Source organism: Scardinius erythrophthalmus (assembly GCF_964197995.2).
Source record: "Scardinius erythrophthalmus genome assembly, chromosome: 24".
In the NCBI taxonomy this organism is placed as follows: domain Eukaryota; kingdom Metazoa; phylum Chordata; class Actinopteri; order Cypriniformes; family Leuciscidae; genus Scardinius; species Scardinius erythrophthalmus.
In genome coordinates, this window is record NC_138244.1 from 28,419,561 (window position 1) to 28,438,827 (window position 19,267).

General features: G+C 38.1%; 1 protein-coding gene across 1 annotated transcript in view; it reads left to right on the forward strand.

Moving 5' to 3' along the window:
* Window positions 1–10,122: 10,122 nt before the first annotated feature.
* The window catches only part of LOC308684634 (immunoglobulin lambda-like polypeptide 1), a gene marked incomplete at its 5' end in the record, with an annotated part of 11,202 nt that continues 2,057 nt past the window's right edge, over window positions 10,123–19,267 (forward strand). The window contains 2 exons of the mRNA XM_081355897.1: window positions 10,123–10,186; window positions 10,328–10,617. Of these exons, the coding sequence (XP_081212023.1) occupies window positions 10,123–10,186; window positions 10,328–10,617 (354 nt within the window). The remainder of the gene's footprint in view (window positions 10,187–10,327; window positions 10,618–19,267) is intronic.

The window sequence follows — 19,267 nt, forward strand, 5'->3', positions numbered from 1 at the left end:
AACTGCACCATGCTTAGGCCTATTATTCTGAAATATTTAATCTATTAGAGTTTGTGAAAAAACAAGAAAAAAGGGTTTGTAACAACGGTGTTAATCTAAACCTTAAGATCACTGACACTTCTGAATAGTGTACTGTGCTGTGATGTTGTCTGTCAGACCTTTGGAATTCCACAGCTAAATGTGTAAGTTCCGCATTTAGAGCAGAACCTGCGGAAGAAGAATGTGTGATGGCCGATAAGTGACTGAGTATGAATGAGTGAGAGATGGTGTACACCAAGGCAAATCAATTATTTTGCCTACAGCTGTATCTAAATTTGATATGTGGGCCCACAGGGCATATTCTGCCCAATAAAATAATGACCATGGATGGATTTGGTTAATTTCCTGGTCGAAACTGTAGTGACAATAGAAAAAGAAAATGGGGGAAAAAAATTGTAAAAAAATAAAACAGTACTACATTTTGCGCAGCGCCTAACAAATCTGACTTTCCTTTCAGAATATCATGATGGAGCATAACACATCTGACTTCCCTTTCAGAATATCATGATGGAGCTAACGTGTTGTCAAAAGTATGAAATATTGTTGTGTAACTTTTGACTTTTAGCAAAGTGGGTTGAGTGTTGTCCAAGATGCCTGATAACTAGTATGCTGATAGTGGGACTCAAAACAATGAGATAACTGAGCTGAATTGACTAATTGTACAAAATAATATAGGGGTAAAGCCCTACTACAAATGAGCAGAAAACACACAAAAGAGGCCAGAACACCACTCAGCCCACATGATCATTTTACAGGTGACACCAAGAAGGACAATGGAGCAGAAGAGCAGATTATCTAATAAATGTTGTTGTTACTAACAGAACTAAAACAAATAATGAAGGTTGCATTCGCAGATGAGAGCAATTCAATTCCAGGAAGGTTTCTGAGACGATTCAAACAACAACAACAACAACAACAACAAAGAACCAGTGACTGTGCTGTCATCTCAGAAGAGGCTTGTGCATTGATCAACAAAGTGAAATTTGAGTCCATGGCTCTCAACTTAAAATACACCAAACGACTCCAGGAACCCCCCACAACAGCAAGTGAGGGTTCAAGGACATGCTGGCAATGACCTTCCCTTGCCAATGAGAGAAAAGGAAAAAGCCAATTGCAACAACTCACAATGATCAACATGAATGGAAAAAGAAGCAAATGACAAGAAGAACTTTAAATGAAAAGTTGCAGAATGTGGGAAAGCTTACAAGGAGTTGTGCAAAGAAGAGAGAATCAACAGAGATGAGTACAAGTCCAAATAATAGTCAACATCAACCAAACCTTCTTTAAATTTAATATTAAAGCCCTTGAATACACTAGTAGCAACTTAATAATAACCCCACAGGAAGGAAAAAAATATTGAATTAAAGAATATATCAAAAACAACGTAGAAACGATAATGAAAAATCAGAAAAGTAATAAAAATAATGAATGATAAGCGACTAATTCAAGTAACTGTCATAGCACAGTGCGAATTAAGACAAGTCATGAAGAAAATTCAAATCGACCTAAATGACATTTAAACAGATCATAATGGGTACTCGGACGCAATTTGTCAATAAAACGGGTATACATAATTAATTTAAGACTACAGTTGAAAATTAAAGAAAAGATTAACACTGACTATTAACAAATATTTGATTTCATTTATGATTTGAATTATGATTTGATTCAATATGCTATTGACTGATTTATGGTACTAATGAAACAACCACCTCAGATGGAAATTGTTCGAATTCAGTAACAAACTGAACAATGTAAACTATGAACAATTTATATGGTACCAGAGGAGGGTAAGAATGACAGGTTATTGCACAAAAACATACTTTTGAATATTCTCAAACCAGATGCACAGGTATTCACCTGCGCAAGGGGGGAGGGATTAAAAGAATAAGGAAGGACAATAATTAAAAGGCTAAATTAAGAATAAGGAAAAAGAATAAGGAAAATTAAATAAAAGGCATTTTTTGCAATTGTTGACTGTATACAAGAGAAATTTGCGACAAAAATAAAGGTAGGAAAGGAACAGTGACAAAAATAGGCCATATATCAGTACCAGAAGGACTAATAAAACTCTTGGTAATGGATTATATGAACAAGATAGAGATGGGTAAAGGCAATGAGATCAACAGAGGAGGGTCAAGAGAAGTAATTAAATATTGCCAGAGAAGTATTCCTTAGATTTGAAATTCTATCAGAAATAAGTTTAGATAATGGGTCAGCAGTCATTCCAGAAAAATTGAAGATTAACATTAATTGTGTGCAGAAACGTAAATTACAGAAAGGAAGTTTTACCAATAATTAAGTTATAATGATTTATGTTTGAAATGGTTGAGAAAAAAACGTATATATTTATTTAGTTTTACAGAAAAAAGAAATGACCGTACAATGAATATGTAAGATAGTATAAAAAGTTATTTTCGAGAGTTATTTTTTCTAATTGTCTAATGAGTTCATTGAATGACTTTTATGAAGTAAATGTAACATTGCTCTTAAAGCTTTCTTAGTTTGAGTGATTACATGTGACATAATTAAGTTTATTCATGATAGTTCATTTAGAAATTAGTAGAAAGGAAGAAAAGGTATTCAGTTAAGGTATGCTTGAACTGAGGAGCTATAATGAGAAAAAGCTGCAACACGTGAGATTAAACATTTTAAAATGGTATTTATTGTTAAATTTGTAATAAAGTAGACAGAATTTGAAATGTAAAACGCAATAACAAAGAAAATTGTGATTTAATGTAGCTGCACTACAGTGTTATGGTTGTTCATCAACTAAAAATGACTGACTAAAAGATTGATTCTTCAAATTTAAGAATTGATATTCCTTCATAAAAATAATAAGCAAATAAAAAAAAGAGATAAAATTATTTTTACCCAGCCCTATTTTAAATCGAAATTCATATGCGGGGGAAAAACGCAAACTGAATCAATTATTCTATTATAATCAGCAGAGATTTATTATAATGATTTGCCTTTATAATAATGAAAACAATTACATGAAAAAAGTAGAATGACTTTACAATTGAATAAAAAAAGTTAAGGAAAGCTTGATTAAAAAAAATTAGAAATGTTTTTTGGAGTTGAAATATTGAAAGAGGGTTATTATTCTGTTGTGTACTTCCCATATTAAGAAGATAATGAAAACTAATTTGAGAGGGCAACAAATCATATATTTGAGCTTATAAACCAAATTAAGATTTACAATCATTGGACGTTGATTGAAGTACCTCGGATAAGGATGAAGAAGAAAATGAATAAGCCAGATCCTGGGTGTCTGGGTCGAAGAGGATATCTACACCGCAAAAATAACTTTTAATTGTATAAGGGATTTTTGTGTTTGACATATTCTACATAACTGTGACAATTAGACAATGCTGAACCAATTTCTTGTAACAATGTTTGATGGTTGATTAGGGAGGATTCGAGTCTTTTACTTTCTCCATTGAAAAAGAAAAAACAACTGAAAGAAAGAAAATGTATGGAGAAAGATGTTTGGCTCGATTGCTCCTCCAGGAGTGTGGTGGCATAATTTCAGTCATTGGAAATAATAATGAATGACTTAATTTAGTCACTAAGGTAGTATAACTGAGGGAACTGGATTTTGAAACTACACTCTGGAAAAGGATAGCGAATGTGGGGCTTAAATAAGCCCCAGAGGAGGGAATGTTGAAGATTTTATTATTTAGAAAATAAGTAATTTAACTACACATTATACACTATTATTTCCTTTCTGTCTGTGTATGACTTTGGGTAACTTTGGAACCTGAGAGATGTGTTGTTACAGCAGAGAATTCTATTTCAGTAATGTCACATGGTACAAAACTATTTCTCAAAATACCTATAGAATGTATTACCATGTTTGGGACAAGGAGAGGGTATATACGTTTGCTGGGCAATCTTTCTGGAGGGTCTTTCTGCAGAGGGGCACTCGGCTTTGTTTGTTAATAAAGTCTAATTTTTTCTGGCATCAAATATCTCTGAAGTCATTCCCCTGAAAAGAATTAAACCACAACAGGTTCTATGCACTTTGGAGCATTTGTGCCAATCAACAGCTCCACCTTTGAATTAATGCTGGGAAGTTTGACTCGACTTAGATACTTCCATTGTGCCAAGTCTTTCTGCTTGGGAATGCTGTTTGTGGTAACTGGCATTTCTTTTTGAGTGAAGAGATCAGGAAGAGGTAAGAAGTTATTGCTGTCCAGTGATGAAACTTCCATTTCAGAGACAACATGAGTTGGAACAGTTTTTTCTTGATTCATTGTGCGTAGAAGAATGTGTGTTTTTCTTCCCTTCAGATTGAGCCGAAACATAAGATCCTCGGAGCAGAAGGTGGCAGAGGATCCAGGGTCCAGGAGAGCATACACCTGTAAGACTTGGCTGCCCTTTGCTGCCTTAACCTGAACTGGGACAATGGACGGCACACTCTCTTGGTCTCCGGCCCCTATATGACCACATAACCCTGCTGATGCATTGCCTGTAACATCAGAGGGTCTTTCTGCCTTTTTGATGATACTATCTTTGGCCTCAATATGTAGGACACTAGGGTGAGCTTGCTTACATACTTTACAGCTGAGACGCCTTTTGCAGTCTCTGCTAATGTGGCCTGTGGAGAGACATCCAAAGCATATGCCTTTGGTCTTTATAAAACTGAGCTTGTCTCTGTGTGTTATCTTTAAAAAGTCTTTACACAAGTCCAATGTGTGTCCTGAGCTACAGAAGGGGCAAGAAAGATCAAACTTCATCTGCTTTTGGGCAATAGCTATACTAGTGGCAAAACTACTGCCAGATGACTTCGAGGCCTGTGGTTTGACTGGGGATCTAGCCTTTCCTCTGCTAGCCGACTGATCCTGAAGATCACCAAATACTGGATCAGCTGCTATGCGAGCTTGTCTTTCAATAAAGCAGACTAGATCTAAAATCCTTACCCTACGACTACGTTGTTCTTGCAGCTCATAAGCCTTGTTACGCCATCTCTCCCGAAGCTTGTATGGTAGCTTGAGCACAATGCTTCTCATATTGGATACTGTATCCAGCTCCTCCATATATTCCATTTCCTCCATAGCATTGCAGCAGCTCCTAAGGAACATGGCATAATCCTGTAGTGATTTAAAATCCTCAGATTTTATTTGGGACCAGGATAGGGCTTTTTCCAAGTAAGCACAAGAGATCTTGTATTCGTTTCCAAAATTTTCCTTTAGCAACTCCTTTGCTCTCTTGTAGCCTCTATCTGGTGACAAGTACTCACAGCTCTTGACTAGCCTTTGTGCTAGGCCTCTAGTATATTGAATAAGAAACTGCAATCTCTCTTTATTGTTATCAGTTTTGCTTTCAACCATATTTTCAAAGGAGTGAATGAATGACTTGTACTCAAGAACTTGTCCATCAAAGAGTGGAATGCTACCTTGCGGTAGTGTAGACAGAAGTTGCTGCTTTATAAGAATCCTTGTTAATTCACTCTGCTTTTCCAGAATTTTAATCATGTGGCTTTCCTGTGCTGAACTGGGTGTTGGAATTTGTCCTTGAGGTACAGTGGACTGAATGGCTGGAACTGACCTTGCTGGCTGGGGAATGACAGGGGGAATACTGTGAGCTGAGGTCTGCTGTAGTTGTGGCCGGGTATCACTGCTAGCCTTGGGCTGGAAAACAGGTCTGCTGTGAAGAGGAAATTGAACCTGAACACCTGGCCTGGTTTTAACTACTGGGGACGTCCTGTCATGGAAATAAAGTGAGCTATCAGGCTTTTCATCCAATGGTACATGTGTCACTGTTGATTTCGTCTTCACTTCATCTGCTTCTGCACCCAGCAAAGGCATCTGAACTGTGACATCAGACTGGGCAGGTTTATGCATCTCTATTTCAGCTTCTTTCAGATAATTAATTTTTGCAGTAGTGGCTTCAATTTCAGAATGCAACTCTAAAGTTTCTCTCTTTTTTCTTAGAATATGCTCCTGCTCCTCAATTGCATGCCTTTCTTTTCAACTTTGCAGCTTTAGCCATTAAAGCTACTCTCTCTGCCTCTGCACTGATGCGCAATGACACAGACGATGTATGTGATCTAAATGATTGTGCATCAGTATCTGTATCAGAATCTTCTACTTGGGTGACAGAAGAGGTGGCTTCAACTATGGCTTGGGAACCTGGGTTTTCTATGGCTAAAATCCAATTTTCAACGTCAGTCATAAAAGCCGTTATCTGCACACATCTAGGCTGATACCATGTTTCGTGGTCTTCTTGATTTGCTTCCTCATCCAACATTTCACTATAGGAGGCATGCACGGCTTTGAACTCTTCAAGAAATTCATTAAACTTAATCATGTTTTGTTTAACTTCATCCAGAAATTCCGGACTAGTCATTAAATCATTCACAATGTTCATTCTCCGTGTTACATGTGACATTTTTCCTCCTCTAGATGAGCGCAATTGTGCAACAGTTTCACTCATGTCTTTAACAGGGTTTGTTTCTTCGTTAGAATCAGCCATTATTCTCAAAAAAAAAACTTCCCAAAAAATCTCATAAAGTATTTATCTTGCTTGCTTCAATCAATGAAAAAGTTCTCAAAAATGTAGAAAGCAGTATGTTTTCTTTCCAAAATTCAACATAATCGCTGCATTTCATTCGTTCCAATTTGGCTGTGTTTTCACAACGGCAAACTGCCTTTCACCACTCTTAATTGTTTGTCACAGTTCACCTTCACCAACTCACAAATCTGCGGTGAGATTGGTTTCTATATCCTTCAAATATGATTCACTTTGAAAACGCATACCTCCATCGAAGTGTTTCTTTGTTTGGCTTGCCACGCTTTCCTTTGTCTTCATATCGCGTAGTTTCAACATAAATCCATCTTTGATCAATTCACAGCAAGTCTTTGACGAAATGTAGTGGCAAAAACAATGTTGGGTTTTTCCTGTAACCCCCCTGTTATTGTTTCTAACCACCTGGAGAATGTGAGAACAGGGTCAGACTCACAGCCCAAATCCAAGAAAATCCAAGAGTGTTGTTGTTGAATGTTTGTTGATATTTATTGCAAATAAAAATAAAGTACAAAACAAAAATGAAAACTTCCTTTGTAGCGCTTGGAGTTCAGCTTTCTCCTACAGGCCAAGCTCCAGTAACACAGATCCAGGCCGAGGTCAAAGACTGTATCTGCTGGCACGCCTTCTCCTTCTGTGTCTCCTTCTGCGCTACATGCTCCAACTTATAGGACAGCGCCCTCTCTGGCTGTAGAAGGTGTACCACTCAAATGCAATAGAAAAGACAATTATAAGTAAACTATGAAACCAAAAATAAACTCAAATGCGGCTCCTACACATAGGTTTGTATCATGTACTTGATGTAATGAGATTTCACTCCGAGTGAAGCAGTTCTTCTCTGCTGTGAAACAGAGGTGTACGTTACACTTTTTGCGAGGTATTTTGCAACAAACGCCTTGAGCTCTTTTAGATGAAAGTGTGTCGCGGGGCGAGCACATAAACACACAAAAAACACAGAGCAAGTAAAGGATATAATCGCCGGATAGCGAAGCAGGCAGGGATGGCTGAAGGCGGCGAAGACGGCCGGCTTCCTCAGGCTGAATCCTCGGCGTGCTGGTCGCTTGATTCGACGGCGGCGGCTTCCTCAGAGTCCAGCGATGCGGAGAGCTTCGCTGAAGAGACAGAAATCAGTGAAACACAGTGTTGCCAACTATTTTCAAAGGAAAGTAGCTAACGCCTCCCCTAAAAGTCGCTAGATGACGTCATACGTCAATTAGCATATTCATGACGTCATCGCGGCATACTTGCGTTCTGCCTGCCTAATGTTTTTTCTCGTTAAAATCATGCTCACATACTATATTTTAATATTACATACTATAATACAATATAATATAGCCGAATGTCCAATAAAGCTGTTCTCATGTACTATATTTTTTTGTCAATACAATACAGCTGTTGAATGACTATTTTTTATATGTGTAAAATTATCTGAATTGAGAGAGTTCGGAAACTGGGTTGATAGTGAGTATTACAAGTGATAAGCACAAGTAATAAAATAAAATGGTAAAATTAAATTCTTTAAATATAAAACAAAAGATAAGTGGATAAGTCCGTGGAAACAACACTGCTCATTCACGTCTGTTCCTCTCAGCCATTCACTGAACAGGGTAGACGCAGAGAGAGGTGTGTGACGGCAGGGAGAAAGCAAGTCCTCACGCTCACGGGACTGTGCTGGCAACATTTGGAGGTTACTGAGGTTTGTCCAAAAAGTAGCTAGATTTGTCGCTAGTCACTTTTTTGAAAAAATGTCGCTAAAGGGGTCTGAAAAGTCGCTAAAAATAGCAACAAAGGCACTAAGTTGGCAACACTGGTGAAGCAGCCTCTGAGCCTCGCTTATATACGCTAAGCCACACCCCTTTTCACAGGCAGTGACACGTGAAGCGCGTTCATTGGACGTGGCGTCACGTCAAGAGCTCAGCGATAGGCTGATGCAGTTGCCGCAGGGCAGCCAATGGGTATGCTAGAATGCCTGCTCTAGGTCTGCATGCTGCTGCACTGCGTTGACAAGATTATTTAAAATTAAGGATAATTTTTTGACTTCATATCTCGAGAAAAGATGACTTTTCCGCAGCGTAAGCTACTTACTTACGTTAGGTAACCGATACGTTTGGGCGCAGTCCTGGATTTTTTTTTCTCTCTCAAATATTACAAGCACACACACAAACACAATTTTTTTATTACACACATACAAACCTCACTCTGACATCCATACCAACACACCCACACAATTATCGCTGCATAATTTATCCAACTGGCTCAATAATATGCTGAAGCAGAAAACAGGAATAAAGTATTTGCCTTATAGGCCAAACCTGAAGAAATGGCACCATCTGGTAAAAAAGCCTTTGGTTTGAAGCCTCGCCAACAGAATGAAAGCCTGTTAACTTAAAGTTAGTTAAATGGCCCTGGGATCAAATTTTTTGCAATGCGGACATTTGTGTCCAAGTCGTTCAGTGCTATTGTCCATATGACTTCATTTTAAAAACTATATTCATTGCAATAAATTAATTTATTTGTCTTTCTTTGTTTTTTTTAGTTATCAATAAGTAAAAAGTGTGAATATTTTCGTAACTTTATATCTTCTATAATAAAATTAATTTCATTGGACTTCACCATATATTGATTTTTCAAAGCTCATTTAAAAAGTGTATATCAGACGTGTCAGACGTGACCCGCCCACGCCTGCAGCAACGGAAGAACAAGCCCGGGCAAATCCTTCACTCTCGTCTGTTCCAGCTTCCAGAAGTTTATTCCAACAGGGTTTTCCACAGAGCCGGATAATTTATACTTCACGTACCTCATGTAAGTAACTCTTTGTATTGTTAAAAGTTAGATTTGATTATCGTCGGTTGGAGATTAATGTGCCACTCAAGGAAGTGTTGCCAAGTCTCCTGGTGTGGCAGAATTTAAGGAAAGATGGCCTGCCCTCTTCCAACCATTCCAGTTAAGTGACTTATCATTCAGTTTTTCCTGACACTACTCACTTCTGAGAACGTTATGGAAATTGTGACTTGGACATGAGATAGTAGAGTCACTTTTTTGCTTTGCATAAAGTTCAAATGTTGCTAATCTTTAAACCCCCTTAAATAACAGTCAAACATTTGCTGTCTTACAGGTGAACGAGGAGTTCTGGAGATGTACTGCGGTTCCCCTGGACGTTTAAGTCACAGCTGGACAAGCACAGCCCAAAGCTTCTCGAGCTCTCGAGGGCCAAGAGGAGACACTGGTCAACGCATCAATAACTCGTTGATGGAGCTGATACAGATTGGGCTAAAGTGGTTACAAAGTTAAAAGGTTCAATATTAATCAATTGAGTAGCTTGAGTTTCAGTTATCTTGATTATCTGGGTGGGGTTTTTTTTCTAAATAGTCTCAATTGTTATTACTATTATTATATTATAATGAATAATAAAGCTAAACTAATACAGACCTACAGGAATGATGTCATTACAGGGTTGGAGTGAATTTACCAACACAAATAGTTTATTCATTATTGTTGTATTAACTAGGACCCAAGTGCCAGTGCAGTGAAGAAGAGAGATGTCCCTCTGAGATGAGACGCCTCTGTGAGTGTATGGGAGAGAGTGGACAGGAGCTCGTCTCTGATTACTGGGTCGGTCTGGTGAACTGGTTTAAATTGTGCTGACTGTTAATGTGAACTGACTGAACCAGCATTTGGCAGGTAGTGCTGGAGGATTTGTTTTTCATCAACAAATGAGATTGTTTGTCTTTAATACTTTATCTTTTATTCTCTGCAGAGACCACTGTTCATGAGGACCTGAGAATGAAGAATATGAGCATCTATGTCTGCCGTGAGCCAGATGCAGTAGGAATCATCATTGAGGGAATACCAGTCCTTACCAATCTTGGAAATCTGGCAAAAGCATGCTGTTACTGCTTGGGTTTGACATATGCACTTAATCTTGAGTGTCCATCCAAGCTTTCCAAAACATTTGAGGTGTTTCAAAGACTTTTCGTGGGACTTGACACACTGCGCCCAAAACCAGGCCCCAAGTTCATGACTCTGAAACACAAGCTCCTGGCCAAGGCACTCAGACATGACTGTCACTCTGCACTTGTGAACAGCTCATTTTGAATATTGCTTGTGAACTGTTACAAAAGTGCCTGTTGACTTCATTTTAAAATGTTGTAAGATTATGTATACACAGTGAAAAACTGTACCGTGAAGGTGTTCCACTAACCTGCACTTTATTAGCTGAGGGCATGCTTTCTTTAATGCATGAATACAGTTGTTATTGATTGTTTATTCTGTCCAGCTCATTGCTACTGTTTGGATATGGCAATGATTTAATAATGTTGGAAATTGACATAATAGCAACTAGGGCCTGGGCGATATATCGCATGACATTGTTATGCGCATCTCGTCAGTAAAGCCGGTTCCTTGATTAGTAGTAAATCGCCATCACCTGCTTTTAAATGGAGCGGCATTTTCTACACAGAGCCGTAGTTCACTGACAAGCTGAGCCATATCGCATTAATTATCGCGGACATTTTCGCATACATTGAAATGCATAATATTAAGTTGTCCTTACTCAAAATATCAGTTAGTTCACTAAACTTGCAAAAAATATTTGGAAAATGTTGTCTTAATTTTATTGAGTTAGATCTAAGTAACAGTTTTAACATTAGTGCAAAATAGATATTTTTTAAAGGAAATGTATGGGATGAATATAGTATCTAAATGATTAACACGTGCAATCACACTTATCAATGAACTTGATACATGTTGCAGAAATGTTTTATCCATGCCTTTCAACTTGCGTGTGCAAAATGCAAAATTGAATGAATGTGTAGCAATTTGTACAAATAGAGACATTTTTTTTAATACAAATGTTTTCCTTTGTATTAGTGTATCATAATTTGCACATGCAACACAGAAGATGTGCATGTGTGGATCAGGTGACACGCGTGCATTCATTGACATCTTTTCTGAGTCGATCTCATTTGATTCATTTGGATTTTGAGACTTTCTTTTCGCGGTTTTTAAGCATTTCTCAACCCACACACAAACAACTACAAATGAATAAGCCTGGTGCTAATTATTAATGTGTGCACAACTACCCATCTTTGACAAATTCACAAATTCACTACATTTAAACTAATACAATACAACTTGTGTGTGCAAAATCCAGAATCACATGAATGTGCAGCATTTTGTACAAATAGAGACATAGTTGTTAATACAAAATCTCGATTTTGTATTAATGTCGGCCAGAATTTGTGCATGCAACAAGTAAGATGTGTATTTGTGGATGAGGTGACACGCGTGCATTCATTGACTCTTTCTGAGTCGATCCTATTTGATTAATTTGGATTTTGAGACTTTCATTTCACGGGGTTCGCCTTTCACGATCCACACACAGCTGTTTGAGTAAACCTGCTACCACTAGATGGCAGTATTCCGCTAAAACAGACAACGGCAGCGTAATCAAGCGTTCTTCCTCATTTAAGACGCTTAATGTGAGTGATATTGAAGCACCACATTTAGTACACAATATAGGTCTACCTTATTCATAAAGCAATAAAGTCCCGGGGGTCCCAGGAATCCATTGTTCAAAACAGATCATCTGACCTTTGACCTATTTAGGCCTATACTACAGTAAAGCAGTGATTGGTTAGTGATCAGTTAAGCAATTAGTGTTTGCACATGTGACGAGTGTGTCTGTGTGTCCTGCTGAATAAGTGTAGCATTTTGATTGGTTGTGTTTGGAAAACGAAAGCAAGTCACTTCCTGATAGATCTTTGTATTTTAGGTAGAGAATTGTGTGTAGTGTTTTGAAAAAGGTGTTTAATGCAATTGAAAACTGAGTCAAAGGCTGAGAAATAGCATGAATAGTGACATGAAAAGATGTTGTGTGTAAGCAGTTGGAAAAAACTGTATATCCTTGAGTGGAGACCCTCCTGTCACGACCAACACTCTTTACCATTCCAATACAATTCCATATTAGAATAAGGTTTGTGTGTGCTCTTTTACTGTCATATGATGGTCACACACATCTTACTGTAAGTAAATATGAAAAAAAAAAAAAAATAGAGGAGAGAGTAAAAAAAAGAAGAAGAAGAGTACAGGAATTTTTTTTTTGTTTTTTTTAAACAAGCAACATAACTTACCATTTTTGGAAATGTTGTTTTGAATTTATTGCACCAGTGTGTGAGACTGTGTTGTAGTGTGTGTGTTTGTGAGGGCTTGTGTGTGATGTCTGAGGGCAAAGTTTGGTTTTTCAGCAAGAGTGAGTGTAGAGCCTAATTTTGACCTGAAAATATGATGTTTGGGAACTGGGTGAGACGTTATGGATTTGTGTTTACAGTTTTGAGAATACGAGATATAGTTCAAGAAATGTATTAAAGCAATCGAGAAAAACTGTAATAACATTAGTAAATAAGGAAGGGAACAACTCAGTGTAGTTTGTAGGACTGTTCATTAGTTACTTAGTTATTTAATTAGTAGATAAGTAATATCAAATCAAATCAAATCAAGTATATTTGTATAGCGCTTTTTACAATACAGATTGTATCAAAGCAGCTTCACAGTATTAAAATAAAATAATACAACAAAGTTTGTTTCTAGTGGAATTTATTGATTGATAGAATAAAATTAAATATCCCCAAAATATCCCCAACTGAGCAAGCCAAAGGCAACAGTGGCAAGGAACCGAAAAACTCCATCAAGTGACCTAATGGTGTCCTAAAACTCCATCAGGTGACCTAATGGAGAAAAAAAAAAAACCTTGGGAGAACCCAGGCTCAGTCGGGGGCCAGTTCTCCTCTGGCATTTATGAACTAGAGGCCGGATTGTAGTTTGAAACTGTGAGATTAACAATATTATATGAATGCCTGGCTGAAAAGATGCGTCTTTAATCTAGTTTTAAACTGGGAGAGTGAGTCCGAGTAACGAACAGTATCAGGAAGGCTATTCCAGAGTTTTGGAGCCAAATGTGAAAATGCTCTCCCTCCTTTGGTTGATCTGGATATCCTAGGTATGACCAAAAGCCTCGAATTTATTGATCTTAAAGAGCGTGATGGATTATAGGGTGATAGAAGATCCGTTAAATAGACTGGAGCTAAGCCGTTTAGGGCTTTATAAGTCAGTAGCAATACCTTATAATTAATATGGAACTTTATAGGTAGCCAATGTAGTGATGATAAAATCGGTGTTATATGATCATATTTTCTTGATCTAGTAAGAACTCTAGCGGCTGCATTTTGGACTAACTGTAGCTTGTTTATTGAGGATGCAGGACAACCGGCTAATAAAGCATTACAGTAATCTAGTCTCGAGGTCATGAATGCATGAACTAACTTTTCTGCATCAGAAACTGATAGCATATTACGTAGCTTAGCAATGTTTCTAAGGTGGAAAAAGGCAGTTTTTGTAACATACGAAATATGATTTTCAAAAGACAGGTTACAATCGAGTATAACACCCAGGTCTTTTACTGTAGAGGATAAAGTAACAGGACATCCTACGATGTCAAAGTTGTATTGTGAGAGGTTCTGTGGGCGGTTTTTTGAACCGATAAGTATTACCTCTGTCTTGTCTGGATTTAATAAAAGAAAATTACGCGTCATCCAATCTTTTATATCATTAACACACTCTGTCAATTTGGATAAATTAGCGTTTTCATCCGGCCGTGATAAAATATATATTTGAGTGTCATCAGCATAACAATGGAAACTAATTCCATGTTTCCTTATAATATTTCCAAGTGGCATCATATATATTGAGAATAACAGAGGGCCTAACACAGATCCCTGCGGCACTCCATAGTTTACTGGAATTATGATCGATTTTTCTCCATTTAAATAGACAAAATGGTAGCGGTCAGATAAGTATGATCTAAACCAGCTTAATGCTTGTCCTTGAACACCAGTATAATTTTGTAGTCGATCTAAGAGTATTGTATGATCTATAGTATCGAACGCAGCACTTAGATCAAGTAAAACTAGTATTGAGATACAGCCTTGGTCAGAAGCTAAGAGTAAATCATTTGTGATTTTAACGAGCGCAGTTTCAGTGCTATGATACGGCCTGAATCCAGACTGAAACTTTTCATAGATATCATTTTCTTGCAAGAAAGAGCCCAGTTGAGTGGACACAACTTTTTCTAGTATTTTAGACATAAAAGGTAGATTTGAAATGGGTCTATAATTTGCTAGATTATTATGATCTAATTGTGGTTTCTTAATGAGAGGTTTTATAACTGCCAGTTTAAATGTTCTTGGAACATGACCTAAAGATAAAGACGAGTTAATAATATTGAGGAGAGGCTCTTCCACTACAGGTAACACTTCCTTCAGTAGTTTAGTTGGTATAGGATCTAATAAACATGTTGTTGTTTTAGATGAAGTGATAAGTTTATTTAACTCTTTTTGTTCTATAGTTGTAAAGCACTGTAATTGTTCTTGCGGGGGGAAAATTGAGGCTGAATTATAAGGCGCGATTGAGGATTGAACGTTTACAATTGTGGTTCTGATGTTTTCTATTTTCTCAGTGAAGAAGTTCATGAAATCATTACTACTAAACTGTAACGGGATATTTTGTTCGGATGACGTCTGTTTATTTGTTAGTCTAGCCACGGTGTTAAATAAAAACCTAGGATTGTTTTGGTTGTTTTCTATTAGTTTGCGGAGATGCTCAGCCCTGGCCGCTTTTAGGGCCTTTTTATAACGTGACATACTGTCTTTCCACGCGATTCTAAAGACCTCTAAATTAGTTTGTTTCCATTTACGCTCTAAATTACGGGTTTCTCTCTTTAGAACATGCGTAGTATTATTGTACCATGGTGCTTTAATTTTCTCTGTAACCTTTTTTAATCTAACGGGTGCAACAACATCCAATGTTCTAGAGAGAATGGTGCTCATAGTGCTAGTTAGTTCTTCTAGTTCATCTGTTTGTTTGGGTTCAGGCAGCAGCTGAGACAGATCAGACAAGCAACTCGAGAAATTATCTATGGTGGATGGAAGGATTGTTCTGCCTGGTCGAAAACGCGGCGCCGCATGACATATTACAGCAGTACGTAATATGCAAGTTACCAAGTAATGGTCAGTGACATCATCACTTTGTGGAATGATATCTATATCGGTTGGATCGGTTCCATATGATATAATTAAATCTAGTGTATGATTAAGACGATGAGTTGGTCCGGTGACGTTTTGTTTGACCCCAAAGGAATTTAATAAATCTATAAACGCAGCCCCTAACGCATCATTTGGATTATCTACGTGTATGTTAAAATCTCCAACAATTAATGCTTTATCTACATTGACCAATAGATCTGAGAGAAAATCTGCAAACTCTTTTAGGAAATCAGCGTAAGGCCCAGGCGGTCTATATACGGTAGCCAAGGCTAGAGATAATATGGATTTTTTTCTAACATCTAAGAGCGTAACATTTAGTACAAGTATTTCAAACAAAATAAACTTATAACCCGTTTTCTGAGTAACATTGAGAATATCTCTATAGACCGCTGCAACACCGCCGCCACGACCAATCAGACGGGGTTCGTGCTTATAGGAGTATCCTAATGGAGTAGACTCATTTAGACCGAAATAATCATTAGGTTTAAGCCAAGTTTCAGTAAGGCAAAGTACATCGAAGCTATTATCCGTGACTATTTCATTTACAATAACTGCCTTAGGTGTGAGTGATCTAATGTTTAGAAGACCTAGCTTTAGAAATTGTTTTTGGTTACTAATAGCAACATTTTCTGGTTTAATAACAATTAGATTTTTTCTAGATCCTATTTCCACTATTTATATCAGTTAATTTGGTGCAGCAGAGACTATGATTTGAACTTTTGGTTACTAGTCAAAAGGTATTTAACATTTTGGAGATGTTATCTGACAGAAGATCCGATCCGAATCTGCTTGGGTGTAAGCCATCAGCACGGTAAAGCCTAGGACGCTCCCAAAACAGATTCCAATTATTTACAAAGAGCAGTTTCTGCTCATTGCACCATGATATTAACCATTCATTTAGCGCGAATAATCTACTAAACTTTTCATGACCTAGTCGGTACGTGGGAAGCGGTCCTGACACAATGATCGTTATATCAGGCGATGTGCTGCGTACCGTATCGATCAGATTCCTGAAGTCTTTCTTCAGAACCTCTGTCTGTCGCAGCCTGATGTCGGCCCCTCCCGCGTGCAGGACCACAGTTCCGACGCGCTCGTTCAGAATCTCGGGAACGTGAGCAGCGATTTCAGAAACACGAGCACCAGGAAAGCAGTGACTATGCACCTTACTTTTATTTAACGTAGCTTGTACGTGTCGAACGATGGAATCACCGATGATCACAGCATCGCGTTCTGTTTCGCTAAGAGGGGAGAAGCGGTTTTGTGTGGATATCTCGAAAACCGGGAGGGTCGGAGAGAGTTTTCTTGGTCTAGACCTGACTCGCGTCTTCCGCTGCGGAAATATCCAGGCTTCGTGGTGGCATGTTGGAGCCGGCGTAAACGAGACCATAGCTGATCGCGGCCTCGACGCTCGTGACCGATGCTGAGTAACGCACGGAGTAGACGAGGTCGGAGTCAGCGGGTTAGTAACGTTGATCACTGATTTGTGTGCAATTGCATCAGCGCGTGATGTTTCAAGAGCTAACCGCCGGTCTATCAGCTCGGCTTTTCTCACTAAAAGGTCGTGGATCTGTTTCTCAACAGCTTCCAGCTCAGACTGCAACGCGTGTAGCTCAAATGTATCCTCACCTGCACCAAAAGGTAGACTACTTACATCTGATATATTCGCCATTTTAACAGATGGACAGTAAGTTAAGTTAGCAACGACGCTACCAGTGATGCTATCAATATTAATACTAATTTATGGCTTAAGTCTTGGATATAATCCGTCTTTTTAGTGGTACGGGTGTGGAGTAGACGCACGATAGGCGAAAAAAAAATGTTTGTTTATAAATGAGTGCGGAGAAGACGCGTTCAGCCGTGATCCACGGACGTAACCTATAAGAGTATCCAGCGTTGGATCACTAGGCTTGAGACACGTCTGCTCAACAGTCCGCGTTGTAACTATGAGGTGAGGAAAAATAGAAAATGTTCGTTGTAAGTGAGTTTAAAGAGAAATCAAGAATTATAAATCAATCGATGGAGCTCCAAAGACAACAACGCGTTCAGACGCGACGCATGCGCATTCTGACGCGACGCATGCGCATATAATAGTAGTTCTTCAGAAGGTATGACAGAATTCATTAGTTATTGATTAACTAACTGATACTTAACACAATCATAAAATTCTATTACATACTGATTAGTTAACACATCTCTTCCTTAGTAGTTAACAGTAGTGAAGAAGTAGTTAATGAAGAATTACCCATTAGTTCTTCAGTGATTCCTTATTAGTTATGCAGTAAGAAACAGTATTCTGAAGCGTTACCACATTTTCTACACATTTCAGTCCAGTTTAGTAAGAGATATTAGATTGTATGTTCCATGTTTACTTACATACTAATAATTTATTCATATCATATTAAATAAAGTCTGTGAAAGGTTTGATATTGTGTAGTTTGTGATCCTCCATCAGCAGCTGCAGTTTCTCTCAGCTGCATCAGTGCAGTCACTGTGACGTCTGACTGACAGAGGTTTTTGTACGACTCTTTATCACTGTGAACACATAGCTCCATCATAGAGATAACCCAGACAGTAATAATCTCCTGTATAATCTTCAGTCTGGACTCCACTGATGGTCAGAGTAAAATCTCTGCCAAATCCACTGCCACTGAATCTGTATGGAGTTCCAGTATTACGGTTTGTTGCTCCATATATGAGGAGTTTAGGAGCTTCTCCAGGTTTCTGTGAGTACCAGTGTAAGTAATAATAACTGCCAACATGCACATAACTGTTGGCTTTACAGTTTATTCTGACTTCTTCTCCTGGTTGAACTGCTGTTATTGATGGACTCTGAGTTAAAGTGATCTGTCCTCTACACTCTGAAAGCAAACACAAACAAAAATGATTAATATACATTTCACATTTTAAGAGAACTAATAATTGTTGTAACAACTGTATTACACAAACCTTGAATAAACAGTGCAATGGTCCAGATGAAGATGTTGATTGTGTTCATTGCTGTAGTTTAGTCTTGTGTGATGATGAAGAGTGTGTTCTGTTCTGCTCTCAGTCATGAAGTGTTAAACTCACAGCACTATAAACACTCTCAGAGCACTGAAGCATGTGCTGACAATGCAAAGAAGTGGGCAGGATTTACAACAGCTTGTGCTGATAACAAACTAATATACACTAGAGTTACAGAATCATGACTTTATTTAGTATTTTTATTGTGACTCCTGAGACACTGAGGATGTGCAGATGAACGTCCATCTCTGTGTCCATATTCAGTCATGTGACCATCATCACTGCTACACTTCCACTAGATGAACCGCCATCACTAAAGTAAGATCATGAATCATGAGTCTGTTCAGAAAGTATCAGGACTGATTGTGAATCTCTAATCAGAGTTCATGGTGTCACTCCATCTATCATGAAGCCTCATGTGTGTCTGAAATCATCAAATGGAGAAGAAACAGGCTGTTAAAGATGGAGACATATTAGAGCTTGTTCACGTTTCATGATCTTGTGTGGAGATTCATAACCAGTCCAGATACTTTTAGAACAGACCTTGAATATGAAAACATGCTTGACTGTGTAGAACATGCAAAATACCATATTTA